General features: G+C 41.9%; 1 protein-coding gene across 1 annotated transcript in view; it reads left to right on the top strand.

Moving 5' to 3' along the window:
• Positions 1–23,245, top strand: part of LOC121907520 (titin-like) — a 254,288-nt gene that overhangs the window by 142,942 nt on the left and 88,101 nt on the right. Inside the window, exons 112-144 of the mRNA XM_042427130.1 lie at positions 2,655–2,778; positions 3,331–3,597; positions 4,071–4,168; positions 4,266–4,434; positions 5,489–5,758; positions 6,729–6,995; positions 7,953–8,231; positions 8,332–8,740; positions 9,304–9,428; positions 9,514–9,780; positions 10,308–10,577; positions 11,096–11,395; positions 11,676–11,978; positions 12,139–12,326; positions 12,513–12,627; positions 12,770–13,057; positions 13,255–13,406; positions 13,709–13,856; positions 14,089–14,388; positions 14,814–15,101; positions 15,214–15,510; positions 15,948–16,134; positions 16,235–16,350; positions 16,501–16,800; positions 18,433–18,732; positions 18,847–18,952; positions 19,786–19,982; positions 21,021–21,326; positions 21,416–21,569; positions 21,938–22,062; positions 22,410–22,528; positions 22,641–22,821; positions 22,936–23,238. Coding sequence (XP_042283064.1) covers positions 2,655–2,778; positions 3,331–3,597; positions 4,071–4,168; positions 4,266–4,434; positions 5,489–5,758; positions 6,729–6,995; positions 7,953–8,231; positions 8,332–8,740; positions 9,304–9,428; positions 9,514–9,780; positions 10,308–10,577; positions 11,096–11,395; positions 11,676–11,978; positions 12,139–12,326; positions 12,513–12,627; positions 12,770–13,057; positions 13,255–13,406; positions 13,709–13,856; positions 14,089–14,388; positions 14,814–15,101; positions 15,214–15,510; positions 15,948–16,134; positions 16,235–16,350; positions 16,501–16,800; positions 18,433–18,732; positions 18,847–18,952; positions 19,786–19,982; positions 21,021–21,326; positions 21,416–21,569; positions 21,938–22,062; positions 22,410–22,528; positions 22,641–22,821; positions 22,936–23,238 — 7,318 coding nt within the window. The remainder of the gene's footprint in view (positions 1–2,654; positions 2,779–3,330; positions 3,598–4,070; positions 4,169–4,265; positions 4,435–5,488; positions 5,759–6,728; positions 6,996–7,952; positions 8,232–8,331; positions 8,741–9,303; positions 9,429–9,513; positions 9,781–10,307; positions 10,578–11,095; positions 11,396–11,675; positions 11,979–12,138; positions 12,327–12,512; positions 12,628–12,769; positions 13,058–13,254; positions 13,407–13,708; positions 13,857–14,088; positions 14,389–14,813; positions 15,102–15,213; positions 15,511–15,947; positions 16,135–16,234; positions 16,351–16,500; positions 16,801–18,432; positions 18,733–18,846; positions 18,953–19,785; positions 19,983–21,020; positions 21,327–21,415; positions 21,570–21,937; positions 22,063–22,409; positions 22,529–22,640; positions 22,822–22,935; positions 23,239–23,245) is intronic.

Raw genomic sequence — 23,245 nt, 5'->3', positions numbered from 1 at the left:
ACAGCTCAACATGTCACCACCTTCCCAGCACCCACACAAACAAACTCTTCAGACACTGACAATTAAAATGACATTAATAAATACTTTTTAAAAAGTGTTTCAGCACTTAAGATGAGAAAACCTCAGCAATGTCAGAACTGACTAAACTTTAAAGATTCAACTGTGATTAAAAATTTGAAGTTCAAAAATAAAATATGTCTTCATATTTAGTCTTTTATCAGCTCAAAATGTCTGCAGACACTGAGAGATGTGTTAATTTATTAATTTATTTTAACCCATCTCAATCCGCAAATCTCCTTATATTCCACTCTTAGAGGGGAAACATTAAATAACTTATTGCTGGTTAAAAATTAAGTTCCTCAGTTGTTTTTCCCATTATCGACTTCTGATTGTTTTTAGAGAACAAAACAACATTGTAAAAGCTCTACTCACAGCTCGGAAGCGGAGATCAGACACTAAAATTTCAGCATTGAAACTTATCAAGTCAAAAGTTATTCTCTCTCTCTCTCTGTGATTTAATGAAGATGAAGATAAAAAATTATTATGAAAAACAAGATAAAATGAAATAACAATTATTGTATTTTTTTCCTATTATCCTTTTAAAACAAACAAGAAAAGCAGTAAATTAAAGATACTGTATGTTTGATTCCTCCTCAGTGAGTTATGTAGTTGTTGGTTCAGACAGCTCTGTGATATGTAGTGGGTGGATGTGTGGTAAAACCAGCCGCCAGGTGTCAGAGGTCAGGAAGTTTAAATTGGGAGAAGGAAAGCAGCTGCTTGTGTTCGTTTTAGCTGTCAGAGCTCAGCTGGCTGACCCTTTTTGCGCTGGAGACTTACCAACAGAAAACACCACTCTCAGCTCAAATCTGCATCCTTTTAACTGCACAGACAACGCGCAGCGACGATTAAACCCACGTCTTACTGACTGAATGCTTTAGACCTGACAGACGCAATTTTGGGACACAATCTGCCAAATTACAGTCTCTGTGTCCTCTGAACACAATATAAAAAGGATCACAGAGTAAAACCCTCAATCTGACTGACTGGTGGAAGACTTAAGTAAACCATCAAAAAGTTACAGAATCACTCAACACATCCTCGTAATTAAACAACCACATAGGTTGATTGTGCCTGTACTCAAGAACGACCAATAGGAATAGTAATATGCAACTTTCCAAAATCATTACAAATCACTGTTAGAAAAATGTTAAAGTAAAGTAAGTAAAGTTTTATGGTGTGACAACGCTGTGTTTAAGGTCTTGATTAGGGTTAGGAAAAGATCATGGTTTGGGTTAAAATGATCACTTGAAACACGGTTTCTACTTCCTTAAATTTATGCAACCGTCATCATCATCATCATAGCAACAGTAAACACCACGACATTACAGTGTTTAAAAAAATGTCCCGACTAGCAGTTGGTAACATGACTCTCGCCGTTGGAAACGGGAAGCGAACGGTGGTCTCCTGCAGCAAAGTCCACTTTTTGCCATCAAACTATCTAGACATCCACCCAACCTGCCTCCCTCTAATACGGCAAATTGTCACCTTATATTGACGTCATCTGAACTGCGTCACTTCTCGGGGTCATAATTACTACCACAACGACCACTAGATGTGAAGGATGGACTGAATCTCTTGTTAGAGTTAAGAGACCCCTTTACAAGACTAAAGGAACCTTAGAAAAAGGGACCAGGCAGTGTTCTGGCAAGATAAAACCATCTCGCTGACTGACTGTTGAACCTGGCAGGCAACATCCAGGGAAGGTAAACACTGAACTTACTGACTAAACCTGATAGATGTATTTCAGGAAAGACCAAACCTGAACACACTGACTCTGTAAACCTGATAGGCAGTGTGTTGCAGGACAGTAAGAATTTCGAATTTGGAAAACGGATGTAAATGATAGCTTTCATTTCAGCGCTTTGCATTATGGGACACAGTAAGCGAAGTAGACCGGTCAGATACATGCTGGAGATTTTTTTCGAATCAGTATGACATCCAGGTATTTTTAGGATACTACAGATTTTGCTTTTGTTTGCATACTGCATACTACATGCTACATTTTGGTCAAATCAGTACATCCTGTTAGTATAGTAGGTGTTTTCAAATGCAGCCAATGTTAAATTTGACAGACGGTGTTCAGGGAGGGTCAAAAACCCCCAATACTTACCGACTCTCTAAACCTGACAAGCAGTGTTCAGGGAAGGTAAGGCCCTTAAAATATTTCTATTGAACCTGATAGACAGTGTTCAGGGAAGGTACAATCCCCAGTTACTCACCCTGGTAAACCTTTTCCTGACTGACCGTTGAACCTGACAGGTAGCAGTCGGGAAATGTTAACGCTTAAACTTTCTAATTCAGTTAAAACTGACAGAATTCAGTAAAGGTACAACACTTAGATTACTGACCTGTTACACTTGACAGGGAATGTTAAACCTTACGGACTCTGAGAGGAGGTATTGAGGGCAGGTAACTTCCCTTTCTGACAGACTATTTAACCTGATGGGGAAGATAAAACCCTGACTATATATACTGACAGACAAACAGACTGGCATGCTAAACCGGCCTTACTGACTCAGCTGGACCTTTGAACCTGACAGACAGTGTTCAGAGCAGGTTAAACCCTTTTGCTGATGCTGCCGTTGAACCTCCAGGTGGTGTTGAAGGCGGAGGGGACTGTCCACAGTCTGACTCTGCGGGACGTCCAGCTGCATGAAGCTGGGCAGGTCCGACTGACTGCCAAGGACTTCCAGACAGAAGCCAACCTTATAGTCGGAGGTAAGACATCAACATTTGCTAATTCTACTGGACTCTACTGATGACATCTATTTTAAGTTAGCTCCAAGTAGCTTTTAATGAGTAACAACTACTGAAATCTCCAATTTATTGACCTCACCTTGTAGCAGTGATGTAAAAGTGTACTCCTGGGTGTGTCATTACACTGTAACATCACTGTTAGATATGTTACAGTTGCAACAGAGCACACTTCTGGCTAGAGATGAGGCAGACCTGAAACTGTTAACCAGGTGTTGAGTTACTCTTAAAACTGCAGATTTCCAGTGGAAGTTTTGCATTGAAAGACTTTTAATATTCACTTATCTTGTTCAAGAAGACAATCCACACCAATTAACAACTATTAATTAAACTCACTGCTATTTATAGTAGATTCAATGTTAAGAAAAAAACTGCTAAATGTGTTATTGAGATGTAAGTGGTGTCATTTTAAAAGTTCTTTTTTATTCAGACCCAACATGAATATTCTGATAGTACTCTAGTTTAGCAGAGTAGAATTTAAACAGCTGCTCTGCTTGTTTTCTTGTGTCCGTTCAGAGCCGCCAGTGGAGTTCACAAAGCCTCTGGTGGACCAGACGGTGGAGGAGGAAGCCACCGCCACACTTGAGTGTGAAGTTTCCAGAGAGAACGCGGAGGTGCAATGGTTCATGAACGGACAGGAAATCCGCAAGATCAAGAAGTACGAGATGATCGTCGACGGACGCAAGAGAGTGCTGGTCATCCACGACTGCACTCTGGACGACTCAAGGACGTACACTTGTGACGCTAAAGACTTCAAAACCTCCTGCTTCCTCAATGTTGAACGTGAGTACAACTACAAGGTGGAAATTATAAGTTGATATTCATTAAATGTCATTACAAATTTAGGAGGAACTCCAGGGATAGTTAAAGAATCCTCTTTAAGAGGTTGGAAACTCATAAATATTAAGGGATCCCTCAAAACGGTTAAGGAATCACTCAAAGGACTCCATAAAAGCTAAAGGAACCCCTACAAGAGTTAACATACCCTTTATAAAACTCAAGGAACCCCCTAAGAAAGGAATCCCTTGTTAGCGTTAACAGACGCTTTACAAGACTAACCAACATTCATGAGAGTTAAACAATCCCTCAAAACAATTTAGGGACTCAATAAAAGCTTGAAAGACTCGGGAACAAGCAAAATTCAATTAAAACACAAATTTACCCTCTATGAGAGACAAGGAGCCCCTTTTAAGACAAAAGCCCTGGAAACGTTTAAGGACCTCCTAATAAAGGCCTTTCTATTTTTGTGTTGACAGCTCCACATGTCGAGTTCTCGAAGCCGCTCCATGATGTCGAGGTCAGAGAGAAGGAATCCGCCAGGTTTGAATGTGAAGTGTCCAGAGAAGACGTTAAGGTAAGCTTTCATCAGTTCACATGAACCATCAGTGACGGTTTTTGATCATTGTTCAGTTTTTAACCTCTCTGATATCCTCACCACCACTGTCTCACAGGTCCGCTGGTTAAAGGATGGAAGTGAAATCAGAAAGGGGAAGAAGTACGAAATTATTGCCCAAGGTCGCCAACACATCCTCATCGTACACAAGTCTGTGTTTGACGATGAGGCTGAATATGAATGTGATGCAAAGACCTCCAAATCCTCCGGCATGCTTACTGTCGTTGGTAAGAAAAGAAATCTTAATCCTCAGCTTCCCGAAACAGCCAGAAACTGATGCAAATGTAAATAATCACTGTCACAACTGTTTGTCTCAGGGCTTTTTCAGACCTGTGTAGTTCAATTCTGGTCAATTCTGGTTGGTTTCCCTCCACGGCAAATCACACTGTGGCCAAAACAACCACACAGAGACCCTTTAGAGGAAGTGGAAACTTGATCTGACTTCTATCTGTTCCAAAACCTCTGATCTTAAATTATTTTTTAAATTTTTTAATTGGTCAGTCTATCCATCCATCCATTTTTTTCTACTGTTTATCCACATCCAGGTCGTGATAAATGAGTACTTTTAGTTCTATTGATGGGAATGATTGTTATATACTGCCGGGAGGTAATGGAAAAAAATGTGAAATAAATTTAAATAAATTGACATTTACTTCACATTGCACTTGGTAAATAATTCTAGCCTTTATCATCGCTAAGGGTTTTTAATGATATCTTTCATACTTTGACTGTGAAACAGGTATTAAAATGAGTTCTATGTGGTATTAAAATGTCTTAAAAAGTCTTAAATTTAACTTGGTGAAGCTGCAGAGACCCAGACTCATCTGACCGATAAGCAGAGTGAACATTTGCAACTGGCTTGAAGTGACGCATTTTGGTTCCTTTGGATTTTTCTCTGTGTGAAAAGTAACCAAACCAAGTTTACCATCATCCACTGATTCAGACCACAGCAAACCAACTATAGGGTTGAAAAAGCCCTAAACCTCACGATAGTGGTCACTGCTCTTCTTCACGTAAAATAATCCAGTTCACTGAGTTCACTTAGTTTGTTTGTTGGTGATAATTATGGTTAATGAGAAATCATTATGATCACAATTTAATTCTTACACTAAGAGTAAAACCAATCCAAATTTAGTTGATAAATGATATTGATGTTTTTATTCTTTTGCAAAACAATACAGCAATAAAGGGTCAAAAATTGCACTGCAGTTTCTCTGAATACTCAATTATCATCATCATCATTGTTCAGATCTGACCATGTTTCTGCTTCTCTCTTCACAGAGGAGGAGGCGAGGTTCATCAAGAACTTGTCCAATGTGGAGGGAAGCGAGATGGACAGCGTGAAGCTGATATGCGAGGTGTCCAAACCCAGCGCCGATGTCACATGGTACAAAGGAGATGAAGAACTGCCAGAGGGTGGCCGCTACGACCAGATCGTGGACGGGAAGAGGAGGATCCTCCTCATTCAGAACCTGAAGATGGCTGACGCCGGAGAGTACAACTGCAGGCTGAGTCCCAGCATCAAAACCTCCGGAAACCTGAGGATTAATGGTACACAAGATTTACAAATCAAAAAAACATGATTGGCATTGATTGACTGATCACTTGTGAATGCACCAGTGGTGGAAAGTAACTAAGTACATTTACTGAAGTCAATTTTGTTTGATTTATTTGACAGCTTTAGTTACTTTTCAGATGAAGATTTGACACAATGGATAATATAACAAGCTTTTAAAATACAACACATTGTTAAAGATGAAACCAGTGGTTTCCAACCTTTTTGTCTTTTGACGTCTTACAAAAAGCAGTGTGTAGTCGGGGTCACATTTCACATGTCTATGAGTTGTTAACAGCTCCACCAAATAGTGATTTTTCCCTCTAAACTTCTCACATGCTTTCATTTCAATAAATGTTCAAATGATCCAATATTTCAGCAAAAATCAAAGATTAGAGAAAAAGTCCAAAAACTGAAAACAGATTTGTGTATCAGAACTTTGTTTTTTCTTCTTTCCTCTCCCATTAATCATCTCACCACCCCTCAGATTTATCTGCAGACCCTTTGAAGGGCCCCGACCCCTAGGTTGGGAACCACTGGACTAAACTAGCTAACTGTATATAAAGTAGTGTAAACTAGCTCCACCTCCAGCAGCTACAACAGTAACATGCTGCTCTAACACTGATGCTTCACTATTAATAATCTAATGATGTCATATATAATAATATATCAGTCAGAGGGACCAAACCACTACTTTTACTGCAATACTTTAACTACATCAAGCTCATAATACTTATGTACTTTTACTGTAGTAGGGTTTTCATGCAGGACTTTTACTTGTAACGGAGTATTTTGGTACCTTTAGTAAAGGATCTGAGTTCTTCTTCCACCACTGCAATGTGCTGAGGAGGCTCTGAAACCTCTGATATAATATAAACTTTATTTTAATAGGCTTTTCGAAAACAAGTTACAAAGTGCTTTTCAACCCCCCCCACCCCCTAATCTCTGCTCCCTCCTGTGCTTCAGAACTGGCTGCTGAGTTCATCTCCAAGCCTCACAGCCTGGAGGTGGTGGAGGGCGAGAAGGCGGAGTTCACCTGCTCCGTCTCGAAGGAAACCTACGAGGTCAAATGGCTGACACATGACACGGAGCTGGAGGCGGGAGACAAGTACGAGTTGATCAGCGACGGCAAGAAACGGACGCTGGTCATCAAGGACTGTGAGCCCAAAGATGAGGGCGCATACGTGGTGATGATCGGCCCGAACAGAGTCAGTGTCGACCTCACCGTGCTTGGTAAGCCCCCCCCACCCCCCGACCCCCACCCCACTGGAAAACACAACGATCATACATCAAGAACAACCCTAAAAGCGTTTACTCATTTTGAGTGGAGGACATTTGTATGGAAGTCCATTCCTGCCAAAAAAAGGAAAAAAAGACGTTGGGAGTGACAGAAATACATTTGAAGTTTAAGATACAAAGTTCTGGTCTACGATCTCACACTTATTATCTCAACATTTAAACTTCTACCATCTCTTTCTTTAATTTGAAGTAGCCTATCCATCCCTGATTATTTTCATTTAATGAAATTATTGTTATCTGGATTTTTAGGCAAACTCTCTCTATCAGCTTTTAGCTTAGCTTATATTAACATTTTTAAAAATACTATCTCATAATTTTGACATAGGAAATAAAAGTGTGGATTTAGAATCATAATTTTTCTATAATTTTCCATAATATTTTTTTAAACATTCTTTTAGTATGCTTCCATACGCTGAGATTTGTAGGACATAATAAAACAAATTATGGATTGTATATCTTTACTTTCCAAAAAATTCAGCCAAAATTAAACTGGCGGCAATTCCATTATTATTTAAATTATATAAAAAATAAAATTTGTCCAAAATATTATTTTGTTTCATTTAGTTAGTTCACATTCTAGGTTTATTTTTTACTTTCTTGCCAAGCCATTTATAATTTTATTTAATGTTTTTAACAAATAACCCCGACTGAAACCTTAAAGGAACTCTCCATATTTTTGTTATAGCGCCCCAGTAATTATAACTTTACAGATTAGCAGCTCTGTACAAAGAAACAAAAATGGAAATTAAATCAAGTTTAGTTTTTGCTTTCTTAAAAACTCGTCATTACATCTTTTTGTTGAATGTTTTTTAGGAAAACACTTTAGTTTCTGAGTTTGTTTTCATTAGTAAGAATAGCACTGATATTTGACTCTCTGATCTGTATCAACAGAGAAACTAAAGATCATCACACCGCTGAAGGACACCGAGGCAAAAGAAAGTCAGGAGATCGTCCTGAACTGCGAGGTGAACACTGAGGGAGCGAAGGCCAAGTGGCTGAAGAACGAGGAGACAATCTTTGAGAGCAGCAAGTACGTGATGGTCCAGAGAGACAGCGTCTTCTCCTTGAGGATCAAAGATGCCCAGAAGGGTGACGAGGCCCACTACAGCATCAACCTGACCAATCATAGAGGAGAGCACGCCAAGAGCTCCTGCAACCTCACTGTCAAAGGTCAGTGATTTACAGCGTCATGTTAATGTCATGTTTGGGTTCAGTTTTCTCATCTTGCTCGAGTTTAACGTGTTTTTGTTGCGATGTTTGTGTTGCTCAGAGGAGAGTCTGAGGATCGTGGTTCCTCTGGAGGACATTGACACTCAGGAGAAGAAGACTGTCAGCTTCTCTTGTAAGGTCAACAGACTCAAAGCCACTCTGAAGTGGATGAAGGGCGGCGAGGAGATCGTCCTCAACAAACGCATCCACTACAGAGTCGACAAAGACAAGCACACGCTGACCATCAAAGACTGCGTGTTGGCCGACGAGGGCGAGTACACCGCCGTGGCGGGAGACGACAAATCTACAGCCGAGCTGATCATCAGCGAGGCGCCAACAGACTTCAAAACGCATCTAGAGGACCAAACCATCACTGAGTTTGAAGACGCAGAGTTCACGTGCAAACTGACGAAAGAGAAAGCCGACGTCAAGTGGTACAGAAACGGACGTGAGATCAGAGAAGGACCAAGGTATGTCATCACGCCACGGTCAATGATTTTAAACTCCACTAGACCCTCCATCTTAACAAAGTTATGTTTTGGTCCTTTAGTTGAGACTTTAAAGTGTTTTTCCTTGTTTTCAATGTTAAGGGTGTTTAACATTGCACAGAAAGAAATACACACGCAGATAAAAGCTGATTATTTAAGGACATGACTGGAGTTTCATTTGTGCTACAAAATGCTATTGCTCTGTCTATCCGGTTACTTTGAAGCAGTTTTTGGTACTTTCATACGTCAGCAGAGCTTGTTGAGCTTGAAGAGTGACCAGCTTCTGAATAAACACATTTTTCTGTGACGTTGAAACACTCAAACAGACACAGCAAATCTGAACCTGTTCATATCTTTATATTGAATTTGTTTGCAATCACATTGGTTCTAATTTCCACCTTAAATCTAAAGTAGAGAATTCATTTTAGAGCTTTGACATGTAACAAAAAGTTATGTGAATTGCATTTGATGTGCTTCATTGTTCACTGAATATAATCAGTTCTGATGTGTTTGCTAAAATAATGATAATAATTTAATTTTTTCAGATACACATTTAAGAAAGAAGGAAAAATTTGCACCTTGCATATCAAGGAGTGCAGACCAGACGATGAATGTGAATACGCTTGTGGCGTAGAAGACAAGAAATCCAGAGCGAGGCTATTTGTTGACGGTGAGCTCCTCAAAATTTACTGTATGAACTTTTCCTGTTCTGCTTTCCGCTCTCAATAAACTCTCATCATGATTCTGTCCTGCAGAGACCCCCGTGGAGATCATCAGACCACCACAGGATGTGTTCGAACCTCCTGGCACAGACGTTGTGTATGAGGTGGAGCTCAACAAGGACAGAGTGGAGGTGAAGTGGTTGAGGAACAACATGACGGTTGTTCAGGGAGACAAATACCAAATGATGAGCGAGGGTAAAGTCCATAGACTGCAGGTCTGTGAGATCAGACCTCGAGACCAAGGAGAGTACAGAGTCGTCGTCAAGGACAAAGACGCCAAGGCCAAGCTGGAGCTGGCAGGTAAGAAATTAACAAGAAGTGAAATATTCGTTGTACAAATCTCAAAAAATCACAAGATTTTGGTGGTTAAGGTTCCTTTAAATCACATAGATTAGATTATTATATTGATTTCAGTATAAATATCAATAGTAGACATACAGACCTGACAAACAGAGATACATTTAATTCCTTTAAGCTATGGGAATGTGAGTAATCAAATTAAAGTTTATTTTCTTTAAAAAGAAGCAAAAATCTGAAAAAACACATTTTGTTGGTCTGAATGTTCCCATTCTGTAAAGATTATCCAAAGGCAGAGTTCAGTATCTGCAGTTTTTTATGTATTACGTGGTCAAATGATCTACCTAAAAACACATAAATGACAACTTCTCTGTTACCCAGTTTGCAAGCCGCCCACTTTACCACTTGTGTAGTTACTGCTGATAAACTACTTGAGAAAACAAATAAAACAGAATACCAGGCTGATGGAGAACATGCATCCAGGTGTTCTTGTCTCCGTGACAACATCTACCCCCTCCCTCCTCTTGCAGCTGTGCCTCAGATAAAGACTACAGACCAGAGCTATGTCACAGATGCCGGAAAGCCCATCACCATGGCAGTCCCCTACAGTGCGTACCCGAAAGCGGAGGCTGACTGGCAGTACGACAGCACGAGTCTTTCCAAAGACAACATCCACACCTCTGCTGACCGCACAGAGTACCGCCTCAAGGACCCCAAGAAGAGCGACCAGGGCCGCTACAAGATCATCATCAAGAACAAACACGGAGAGGGAGAAGCCTTCATCAACCTGGACGTTATCGGTGAGTTCTCTGACACAAACATAAAACTGTGACCTGTTTGTTACCATGTCGGCATTTTTTTGCATAACTTGTTAAGTTTAGCTTCCACAGGTTTTCTACAAAGTCATGTTAAGGCAAATTAACATTAAGATAATTATGAAATACTGGATTCTTTAACTTGTCAAATTTACTAAGTGAGAAAATTACACTAACATTAGATGTTAGAACCACAGCTCCAGTATCATGTTTCAGATTTTCAGGAACAAGAGCTTTGTAAAGAAATAACACCAATATAATGTACTCAATAGAATATAAATATATATAATATAAACAAAATAAAAGACTTTAAGATTTAGTTATGATCAACTGAAAGTCACTTTAAACAGCTGAAATGTATATTTTCAACAGCTTTCCTAGTCTTTTCCTTAGTCTACTGAGAAGCTTTACTCACTCTTCTGACAATATATGTCTGAAAATCCTCGTATTAATTGAGTTCATCTTATGCTGAAGACATTTTTTTCTCTGTGCCTCATCTCCAGACGTTCCTGGACCTGTGAAGAACCTGCAGGTAGTCGACACTGCCGATGGCGAGGTCAGCCTGGCGTGGGAGGAACCAGAGAGCGACGGAGGCAGCAAAGTCATCAGCTATGTGGTGGAGAGACGCGATGTGAAGCGCAAGACCTGGACGCTGGCCACCGACCATGCTGAGAGCCCGGAGTACACAGTGACCGGACTCCAGAGGGACTCCATGTACCTATTCAGAGTCTGCGCTCGCAATAGAGTCGGCAGCGGACCCAACGTAGAGACCGACAAACCTGTACAGGCCAAGAACAAATTTGGTGAGAATGATTTTGTGTCATGTGGTCTTTTTTTCTATGTCTTTATATGTTGAAGTGCAAAAAAGGATTTAAACATGATGTAATAGGTATTTTTTATTTGTAATATGCACGTATATGTGAACAATAGTGGTCCAACAATTGATCCATGAAGTACACCACAATTCCTATTTTACAGATAAAATGCGATTGATAAAACTTTCCACCAACAGCCAGATTCCCCAAACCGTCAGAACATTGCTCTCAGTTTACTCAGTTATCCTCTGTTTATTATTGTGTTCAGATGTTCCCGATGCTCCACTGAACGTGATCGTCGGAAACGTCAACAAGTTTGGCTGCACCGTCTCCTGGGAGCCTCCTGAGTCAGACGGAGGTTCTCCCATCACCTCTTACATCATTGAGCTGCGTGACAGGACGTCGGTGAAGTGGTCGCCGGTCCAGTTGACCAAACCTGATGAGCTTAGCTCCATTATCAATGACGTCATTGAGAACAAAGAGTACATCTTCAGAGTCAAAGCTCAGAACAAAGCTGGCGAAGGCAAGCCCAGTGCCGCCTCACACCCCGTCAAGATCATGGATCCCATCGGTGAGTCTGGCTAGCTGAAATGATGAGTTCTGTTATATTAGGTAGTTATAAAAGTATACAGGTCTGACTCTAACCCTTAGACGTTATCTTACATTGCATTAGCACATCAGTGTCTGTCCCCCCCCAGTAATATTTAACTGTTTCTGTCCATCCCCTGCAGAGCGCCCAAGTCCCCCTCTGAACCTGGCCTGGCAAGACCAGAACAAGAGCTCAGTGCAGCTCACCTGGGAGACTCCTCAGAGGAACGGAGGCAGCATGATCACCGGATACATCATCGAGCGCAGCGAGGATGGCACTGATAAGTGGCTGCGTTGCAACGCCCGCCTCTGCCCTGACCTCTTCTACAAGGTATAGCTGCATGCTTATCAAACTCTGAAATAAGACTTTAAATACATGTAATAAACTCAAAGCTTTCTGACTGATTACAAAAACTCTAATAGGAGTAATTTGCTTCTTTGCTCACTCAAACACTTCTGTGTATATAATTTTTTTTCTTTGTTTTTCAGCATGTTAAATTTGACTTTGTTGTTTCAGGTTTCTGGTCTGAAATACGGAACAAAGTACATCTACAGAGTGTTCGCTGAAAATGCCGCCGGAGTGTCTGACCCATCGAACGTCATCGGACCTCTGCTGGCTGACAACCCACATGGTGAGACAGACAGTTGTTTTTATTGTCACTGAGTCTTTAATCTTTTTTATTGTGAGTTTTTAATGTTCATCTAATGAAGAGAACATTTTTCTGTACCCATCATACCCATTTTAACCATCATGCCTATCTCTCCTCTCTCCAGTCGGTCCGAGCTTTGACCTGAGTGCGTTCAAAGATGGCCTGGAGGTGATCGTTCCTCATCCTCTCACCATCAGAGTCCCCATCACTGGATACCCAACACCCGTCGCCAAGTGGACCTTTGGAGAGAAGGAGCTGACCGCCGCCGATGAGCGCATCACCGTGACAACCAAGTCCACATTCGTAGAACTCATTGTCACACCAAGCGTTCGCCCAGACAAAGGCACCTACACCCTGCAGCTGGAGAACGATGTCACGTCTGTCTCCGGAGAGATCGAGGTCAACGTCATCGGTATGCCATGAAAACAAAAATATTTATTTTGACAGAAAACATTTCAGTAATACTGAGCAAATCTGGGGAAACAGCTGGCCTGAAGCAGTTTGTGATGAGCTACACGCAGATTGAAGAACAGTTAACAGGACAAGGCCTGCTTGTTTTGGGTTGAGGTTGTGGTATCATCGTACTGTATATCTGTCTGTGTCCTCCAGCGGCGCCCAGCGCTCCAAAAGATTTCAAGGTTCCAGAGGTGACCCGGCAACACGTCCATCTGAGCTGGGAAGCTCCAGAGCACGACGGAGGAAGTCCTCTGACCGGCTACCAGGTGGAGAAACGGGACATATCCCGCAAGACCTGGGTCAAGGTATGACATTAGCATCCACATACTGAACATAGTATCTGTTTAATCACCTGTAATCATCATTTTTTTAACTACAGACTTTATATAAGTCTCATGTAAAAATGGTTACATGAGAGGAACATACTGGAGCTAGTTCAGATGTTCCTAAATTCAATTTTTTTTTACATGAAGGATCAAATATAGGGCTGTAATAAATGCTTATAAACTCATAAGCATCAAATACGGCCAAACCAGTCAAGTGAAGGTCAGTCACTCTTCAACTTGTCTGATTATTGTCTGGTAATTCTGAGTTTTCTCTTGTTCAGGTGGTCACAGGTATCCAGGATCAGGAGTTCACAGTCACAGATGTGATTGAAGGGAAGGAGTATCTGTTCCGAGTCACCGCCTGCAACAAGTGTGGACCAGGAGAGCCGGCATACATTGACGAGCCCGTCAATGTCTCCTCTCCCGCAAGTGAGTCTTTGTAGTCAACACATTAACCAAATAAGACAAGAGTTGAGAGATTTTAATTCCTTTTCCATCTTCCGGTTTGATAAAGTCTGAAGTTTACTTCCATAATTGTGAAAAAAATGAAATAAAATACAATTAAAAAAATTTAAAAAACACACAGGATTTAGATATCTTGAGAGGACAGAGAAGTTAGGTCTTAGAAACTTCCTAAGCCCATGTCTTGTTTCCCCTCCAGCGGTCCCCGATCCTCCAGAGAACCTGAGGTGGAGAGACAAGTCAGCCACTGCCATCTTCCTGACCTGGGAGCCCCCCAAGTATGACGGTGGTAGCGGCATCAGAGGCTACAATGTGGACCGCTGCCAGAGAGGAACTGATAAATGGGAGCCCTGCGGAGACATGGTTCCCGAGACGAAGTTCCAGGTGACGGGTCTGGTTGAGGGCCAGTGGTACGCCTACAGAGTCCGAGCCCTGAACCGACTCGGAGCCAGCAGACCCTGCAAGCCCACCGATGAGATCCAGGCTGTTGATCCCAAAGGTAAAGGTTCTAAGATCGTCTTCCTGTGTGAAGAATCTGAGGGATGTTTTAACATTCACAATATATGAGCCAAGTCCAAATCATCTTGAGGCAGTGGAGCTCTTCAAAAGGAAATAAAACCTTTGCACTGAAATACTCAAAATTTACCACCGAATTTATGTGTACAGGCAGAATCAAGAGCGACATAATCAAAATAACCAAAGAAAGTAAAGTTATTTTAGTGTCATTGTTGTGATAACTAACAGACACCAAACACTGTGGACTGCTGGTAAAATACACATTAATCATGGAGGAAGGGTTAGTTATTTGTTTTAGTTATTTTCAGGATAATAAACATAGCAGTAATTGTATGAAATTTCATTAGTTTTTGATTAATTTAACAATTCAGCAACCCCCCTCTTACTGTTGATCATCTGTCTGTGCAGAGCCTCCAGAGATCCAGCTGGACGCCAAGCTGCTAGCCGGTCTGACCGCCAAGGCTGGCAAAAAGATCGAACTCCCGGCCGAGGTGACTGGAAAGCCAGAGCCCCGTGTGAAATGGACCAAGGCCGACTTGGTCCTCAAACCAGATGACAGGGTGTCCATCGACACAAAGCCAGGACACTCGACCGTCACCATTGCCAAGACCCAGAGAGATGACAGCTCCACCTACATTATTGAGGCCACCAACAGCAGTGGTCGCGCTACCGCCACCGTTGATGTCAATATCCTCGGTGAGTAAGATAACAGCTGATGGTGCTAAAATAGAATGTAAAATTAAAAGCGTTTCATAATGATTTCTTCTTTCCTGGTGAATTAAATGTCAAATATAACGTCTCCTCACAGATAAGCCGGGGCCTCCTGCTGCCTTCGACATCTCTGAGATAACCAATGAGTCCTGCTTCCTGTCCTGGAACCCTCCGCGTGATGACGGCGGCTCCAGAGTCACCAACTACATTGTTGAGCGCCGAGCTGCAGACAGCGAAGTCTGGCACCGGCTGTCCTCCACCATCAAACACACCACATACAGAGCTGTGGATCTGGTCAAGTTCAAGGAATACATCTTCAGAGTCTTTGCTGAGAACCAGTTTGGTGTTGGAGCACCAGCTGAGCACCCATCCATCATCGCCAGATACCCCTTCGGTAGGTCACCTGAGGAGAGTGTAGGGTCCTGCTTACAGTATGGATTTGTATAATAAAGTAAAGATTCATTATGTCACAGTTGTGAGAGTAAATTATCACTTAATTTAGCTTAACTTCATTTAGATTGGACCAAAGAACGACTCAGGCTACATTACTAATCAGCCAATCAACATTAAACAAATTCTTGGGTCAAAGCAGAAAAAACTAATCTGAATTTAGAATAACACATTGTTCATATTGTAGCTGCAGTTATCTTCTGCTGGCTTTCTTTCTGGACTGGTCCATCTCTGGTTTAGGAAGATGAGACATGGGTACTTTGTTTCAAGGTTTTTTGGATCTGTGAAGAATTCTTGTTTAAAAAGTGTAGTGCTGATGACATTTAATGAGATGTTTTAATGTGAGTGTGGTGGCTAACATCCCTCCTGCCCTCTCCTCAGACACTCCTGGAGCTCCATACAAGCTGGAGGGATCAGACATCGCCAAGGACTCCCTGACTCTGAACTGGTACGAGCCAGATGAGGATGGAGGAAGCCCCATCACTGGATACTGGGTAGAGAGATACGAACCCGACCACGACAGGTGGATTAGATGCAACAAGCTGCCCATCAAAGATACCAACTACAGGTGACCCTGACTGCTCTACTGTCCGATATCTGAAGTTTCATACGTGCTTCATTGATAAATGCTAACGTGTCGTTGTGTGTGTTTGTGTTTTCCTCTGCAGAGTCAAAGGTCTTCCCACCAGGAAGAAGTACAAGTTCAGAGTCCTGGCTGAAAATCTGGCTGGAACTGGAAAACCCAGCAAGGAGACCGAGCCGATCCTCGTCAAAGATCCTATTGGTACAAAACTTTTTATTCATTCTTATCTAATTATTAATAATCACATGTGACTAAAGTTTGACAATTGCTGTCTTGTTGTTACTCTTAATCTTACTCTCTATGAGCATCTAAAATGTGTTAAAAAAAAAATCACTGTCACTTGTTTTCCAGATCCTCCATGGCCTCCTGGCAAACCCACAGTGAAGGATGTAGCTAAGACTTCCTGCTTCCTGATGTGGACCAAACCGGAGCATGACGGCGGAGCAAAGATCGATGGCTACATCATTGAGATGCTGAAGAGCGGCACAACGGACTGGATCCGTGTGGCGGAGAACATCAGCATTGTGGAGCACTTCCTGAAGGGCCTGATGGAGAAGCAGGAGTATTCATTTAGGGTGCGAGCGGTCAATGTGGCCGGAGAGAGCGACCCGAGTGAGCCCAGCGACCCCGTGCTCTGCAAGGAGAGACTCAGTAAGACAAACTGACAGAACATGTCAACCTGACTCTAGAACAGAAACAAACATGTCAGACAGAACATCAATAAATCAATCAATCAAATTTTATTTGTATAGAACCTTTCAAACAAATCAAACGTCATTCAGCTTTGTTAAAAATGGATTTAGAGACTAATGTACACCAAAAATACTAATAAATGAATAAGACAACAATAAAAGAGGGTAGTAAAGATAATAAAAGATTAAAAAAAAAGATAATACAAGCAATAAAAATAACAATAAAAAATAAAATTATGGAATTTCTGGAGGATCTGAGGGGCCTTCCTGGTTCATAACCCAAAAGCATTTCTGAGAGGTAGTCTGGTGCGAGGCCATCAAGTGCCTTATAAATTAATAAAAGAATTTTAAAAACAATACCAAAACTAACAGGTAACCAGTGGAAAGACTTTAAAATAGATATAATGTATCTTCCTGGTCTTAATCAGCACTTCTGCAGCAGAATTTTGAATTAATTGTAGCTGATTAATTGTATTCTTCAGTAGACCAGAAAGGAGAACGTTACAGCCGTCTAGCCTGCTGGTTATAAAAGCATGCGAGATGTTCTTCAAATGATGAAATGCTGTTTTTGGGACACCCAGCACATGAGTCTTGAAATAAAAATCAGAATCAGAATCAAAATTACTCCTAGATTTCTTGCCTCTTGGCTTGGGTTGAGTCCCAGTGTGTTCAGTTTGGAGGCCAGTTTCTCTCTCCGAGCCTTTGAACCAAGGATCGGTACGGTTTAACCTGGTTGAGCTGCAAAAAATTCTGTGACATCCAGGCCTTTATATCATCAGGAGACACAGCCACATAGAGCTGAGTGTCATCAGCATAGATGATGACACTGCCCAGGGGTAGCATGTCTAGATTAAAAAGTAGCCGTCCTAAAGTTGATCCTTGTGGTACTCCACAGGTAACCTCATAGTGTTTGGAGGAGTGGTCATTTACAGATTTAGTGTTTGAGTTTAAAAAGGTACTTAGCTGATTAAAAACTAGTTTCTCTAAAATTTTGCTTAAAAAAGGGAGATTTGAAATTTGTTCTAAAATTGCTGGGTGTTAAAATATCCAGGTTCCCTTTCTCTAAGAGGTTTTATTAGAGCAGTTTTAAAATCAGTGGGGAAGACACTAAGCTGTAGGGAGTGATTTACTATGACAAGGATGTATTCAGATACAGACTTTAAATAGTTTTAAAAAGTGAGGTAGAAATTGGGCCATGATTGTGTGTGAAGTGTTTTCAGTTAGAATATTGTGATGTATTACTAATTTTGTTTTTCGCCATCTGCGCTCAGCTATTCTCTTTTCAGGCCCATGGTTTGACTATTGTTCCATAGGGCAACCTTTGTTTAGTTATTGTCCTGGTTTTAACTGGAGCAACTGCGTCAAACACTGTTTTCATTTTATGGTTAAAATCATTAACTAAGTTTTCACAGTTTTTAATCAACAATTAAAATGCAGGTATCATAGTTCGTATGACTGACAGATAGCAGGTCTGAGAATTCCGTTAAAAAAGAGGGGACATGTCAAGTTGACATTTTGGACAGTAAAATGCTGATTATCAGAGGCGCAACATGTTAAATAACTTCACTTCATTCTTTCATGAATTCCTCAGACCCCCCTTCAGTTCCTCGCTGGTTGGATGTCATTGGCATCAGCAGGAACAGTGCTGACTTGAAGTGGACGGTCCCTGAGCGCGACGGAGGCTCACCCATCACCAACTATGTGGTGGAGAAACGAGACGTCAGGCGTAAAGGCTGGCAGACCGTGGACACCACAGTCAAAGAGCTGAAGTACACTGTGACTCCGCTCAATGAAGGATCACTGTACGTGTTCCGTGTTGCAGCTGAGAACGCCGTGGGCCTCGGTCCGTTCTGCGAGCTGGGAGACTCTGTGCTGGCCAAAGACACTTTCAGTAAGTTAGAGAGGAATTTATGCCACATAGAGACTGTTTTTATTGTTTATCTGTGGGAGTTAAGGTGTTTGCTCCATCGATGTAGGATGAAAAGGTTTTGTCTGTTCCTTGCAGCTACTCCCGGGCCACCATATGCCCTCACCGTATATGCCGTGACCAAAAGATATGTGGACCTGAACTGGGAGGCGCCCAAAAACGATGGTGGCAGACCCATCCTCAGGTAGGGTTTCAGTCCTGAAAACACATTACCAGTTTTAAGTAAAAGTAGCTTTCAAAATACTCCATTTGAAGCAACAAAATGTATTTGAAATATCAAAAGTAAAAGTAAATATTATGCTGAATGAGTCCTTTCAGAGTGTTATATTATTATACATTTTATATCACTGAATTATTATGATCATTGCAATGTCTAATTAGCATGTTAATGTTGTAGCTGGTGGAGGTGCAGCTCATTTTATCTGTAAAAGTTGTCATATTTTAGATGATCACATGTTTTTTTATGTAAAAGCGTAATGTGTACGATAACAACAACTGTCAGATAAAATTAACGGAGTAAAAAGTATAATATCTTAGAGCTGATTAGTCGATTTACTGAAAATTAATCTGCAACAGTTTCCATAATCAATTCATCTTTTTAGTCCATTTTCAAGCAAAAATGCAAATAATTCACTGATTCCAGCATCTCAGATATGAGGGTTTGATGTTTTTCTCTGAATGAATCCAGGAAATAATCAGCAAATTAATTGATTATGAAGACAACAGTTCAGTTGCAGCCTTACAATGAATGAAATGAAATGTGTTGTAGTAGAAGTATAAAGTCTCAGACAATTAAAATACTCAAGTAAAGTATAAGTACCTGAAAATATACCGTACAGTACTCAAATGAATGTACTTTGTCCACCACTGCCAAATACTGATCTGAATACTTGATATCCAATTCAGATTTGATTAAAATGTAAGCGGGACATGTTGCAGCAACAGTTTAATTTCCTCATGTTTGGTGTCGGCCTTGTTACGGTATGAACCTCGTCTTTCGTTGACTCTGTTCTGTAGGTATTCCATGGAGAAGAAGGAGAAACTCGGAACTCGCTGGGTGAAGTGTGGCAAGACTTCAGGTCCTGACTGTAAATACAGAGTGACGGACGTCATCGAGGGAACAGAGGTTCAGTTCCAGGTCCGCGCCGAGAACGAGGCCGGTGTTGGACATCCGAGCGAGCCCACTGAGATCCTCACTATTGAAGATCCAACAGGTAAGTTGTTAAATCTGACATCAGATAAAGAAATTCCTTCCCCAGTAATGACTAATAAATACCTTACAGTACCAGCCACTCAGAATTGCTGTCCATTCAGATTAGTACAGATCTGTATCAAGCGGCAACCTCCAGGGCTGAAAAATGGACGCTAGGCGTAAACACAGCAAAAGTTTTATGTTTCAAAACGAAAACTTAGTACTGTGGAAGTAGCCTGAGTCTGACTATAGGCAACACCTCCTTATTTTGAAGGTCGTGGCTCTAAACCGACCATAAGCTGCAACTCTGGGCTTCAAACCGGCTCCGATGGAAAACGATGGGTGACATCCAAGCCACAACCTCTGGGGCTGTAAAATGAAGCCAATGAGGAAGTGCCAAAAACTGCAGTTCCTTGAATGGCCACTTGAGGCTCCAAAAGCGAGTCATTCTCCATAGACCCCCATGTTAAAATGTCCAACTTTACAGCAGAAATAAACATGTTTACAGCCTGGTACAAAAAACGGTTTTGGTCTCTGTAGCTAATTTCCTCTTTCATGACAACTGTACGGGGGGTGAATTTTTTTATAACTCACCCATTTAAATTTAATTAAGCCGTAAAGTTATGCATAATGAAGGACATGGCTGCTTTGAGTGACAGGTCCGCCAGCCGCTAGGTGGCTTGTTTCAGAACATTCGGCCTGCCTCTTTGCCCATTTTTGATTGGCTGGGAGTTAGGCAGCGTCACGCACTGCCAAGATGGCGACGGCTGGAGCTTCAAAACCGCTCTTCAGAAACCAACTGGTGACGTCACGCTAACTACGTCCATATTTTTATACAGTCTATGATTTGTAAGGGCCCTGTCATGGACCAGCTGGCAATTCTGGGCGGCTGCATCTGTATTTGAAATGATCCTCACACAAGTGTTCTGTTTCTTTCGCTCCCTGATCATCTGTTTTCTAATTACTTAAAATCTTAATTGAAACACGGTATACTACTTGTCTGTTAGGAAACTCAATAAATAGAGTTTTGAAATAAAACTGTCTGTCCTCTCCCTTCCAGGTGTCCCGTCTCCACCCATTGAGCTGCATGTGACTGGAGCCAGCAGGGACTTCCTGTCCATTGCCTGGAAACCTCCGCAGAGGGACGGCGGCTGCCCCATCACCGGCTACCACATTGAGATGTGCGAGGCTGGAACAGAGAAATGGATGAGGGTCAACTCCCGTCCAGTGAAGGAGCTGAAGTACCGCGTTGAGGAGGGCATCGTCCCCGAGAAGGAGTACATCCTGAGAGTGAGAGCCATCAATTCCGTCGGAGTCAGTGAGCCGTCCGACATCTCTGAGAACGTCTTTGCCGCAGACTCTGACTGTAAGAACGTCCACCGGGCTCAACTGATGCTAGCTTAACATTTTAACACGGTTATTTTATTTGACACCTGCTCTTTTCCGTGTTTCCAGGCAACCCGACACTTGACTTCCAGACTCTGGACCTGGTTGTCGTGGAAACAGAGAAGCTGCACATCCCAGTTCCCTTCAAAGCCGTCCCCTCACCCAGAATCACCTGGCACAAAGATGGCAAGGAGCTGAAGGCTGACGAGCGCCTCGGCTTCAGGTCAGCGCAACGTTTTATCAAATTCAGGCTGTAAATGTATTCTTCCTCCAAATTCAGATCGGATATAAACTAAGAATGCAATTACACTGTCAATCCTATCAATATACAGGGTTTATTTTAGTTTCCATATAGTCACTGAGTCCATGTTATTTCACAGACATTAACCAGTAAAGTCAGTTAGTTATTTTCTTTATTGCTTTTTGAGTGTTAAAAAAAAAGACAGTTTCCGACAAATATCAGCAAATCTATCCGTTATCAGATCAGAATAATTGATATCTGTCTGTCATCTTAAACCTGTCTGTATCTGATTGGCCTGTTCTTAGTCAGTGTGAGCAGCAGTGGCTGATGGGATTGTTTGTGCTCAACAGGAAGGAGTATACTTCCTGTCACCTGGAGGTCGAAAGCAGTCTTCACGCTGATGCTGGACAATACAAAATCACTCTTGAGAACAAACTGGGAGCCGCCAGCGCCACCATCAACGTCAAAGTCATCGGTACCCAAACACATTCACATCACAGCTCTGAACTAATCACAGAACTCACTAAACATTGTCTTCTTCTTAACCTTTCTGACTTTTCTCTGTGAGGTTTGTTCCGAGAAACTTTCTAAACATCACAAACTCTTTGTGTCCGTGTTTTATTCACAAAAATGATCCCAAAGAGTGAAAAAAAGAATCAGAAACCAGCATTCATATTAGAGGAGCTGAAACAATTAGAAAATATGAAAATATGCCATTTCAGGACAAATCTGTTCATATGAGTTCTTCTTGCATGAGGTCCGTTGTGTTTGAACTCTTAGCAGTAGATGATTTTTAATACGTCTCTGTGTCTCTGTCTTCAGGTCTTCCTGGTCCCTGTAAGGAAATTGTGGCCTCAGAGATCACCAAGAGCTCCTGTAAAATATCCTGGGATCCTCCTGACTACGACGGTGGCACCCCGATTCTTCACTACGTCCTGCAGGTTTGTAGCATGTTTTTATTTATGATGGTTTTAAATCTTTTTTTTATAAAATGATGTCGCTCATATTTCTTAAGTTTGTTCATTGTTCATGTTTTCCTGTGCTCTCTGGCAGCGGCGTGAGGCCGGCAGGAGGACATACATCAACCAGATGTCAGGGGAGAATAAGGTGAGCTGGCCCATCAAAGACCTGATCCCTAATGGAGAGTACTACTTCAGAGTCCAGGCCGTGAACAAGATCGGAGGAGGAGAGTTCGTCGAGCTCCGTCACCCAGTCATCGCCCAGGACCAGAAACGTAAGCAAACACCATGACATTTAATTTATGGTATGATGCAATTAATATGTAAATGACAGTTTATGTTCAGTAGAAATTTAACTGAAATCCACATTGTGTCCCGTCTCATTCCAGATCCCCCCGACCCACCGGTGGACGTGGAGACCCAGTTCCCCACATCTAGCACCATCACGCTGACCTGGAAGCCTCCAATGTACGATGGTGGCTCCAAGATCATGGGATACATCCTGGAGAGGCAGCAGAAGGGCGAGGACAAGTGGGAGAGGTGCAATGACTTCCTGGTGCCTGTCCTGTCCTACACTGTCAGAAGGCTGACGGAGGGCAAGAGCTACGCCTTCAGAGTCAAAGCTGAAAACGCAGCGGGGGTCAGCGAGCCATCTCGCAGCACGCTGTTTGTAAAAGCATCGGACGCTGTTGGTAAGGA

The sequence above is a fragment of the Thunnus maccoyii genome, chromosome 11 (assembly GCF_910596095.1).
Source record: "Thunnus maccoyii chromosome 11, fThuMac1.1, whole genome shotgun sequence".
Taxonomy (NCBI): Eukaryota; Metazoa; Chordata; class Actinopteri; order Scombriformes; family Scombridae; genus Thunnus; species Thunnus maccoyii.
Note: the sequence above shows the minus strand (reverse complement) of the source record. Positions and strands in the feature narration are given on the sequence as shown.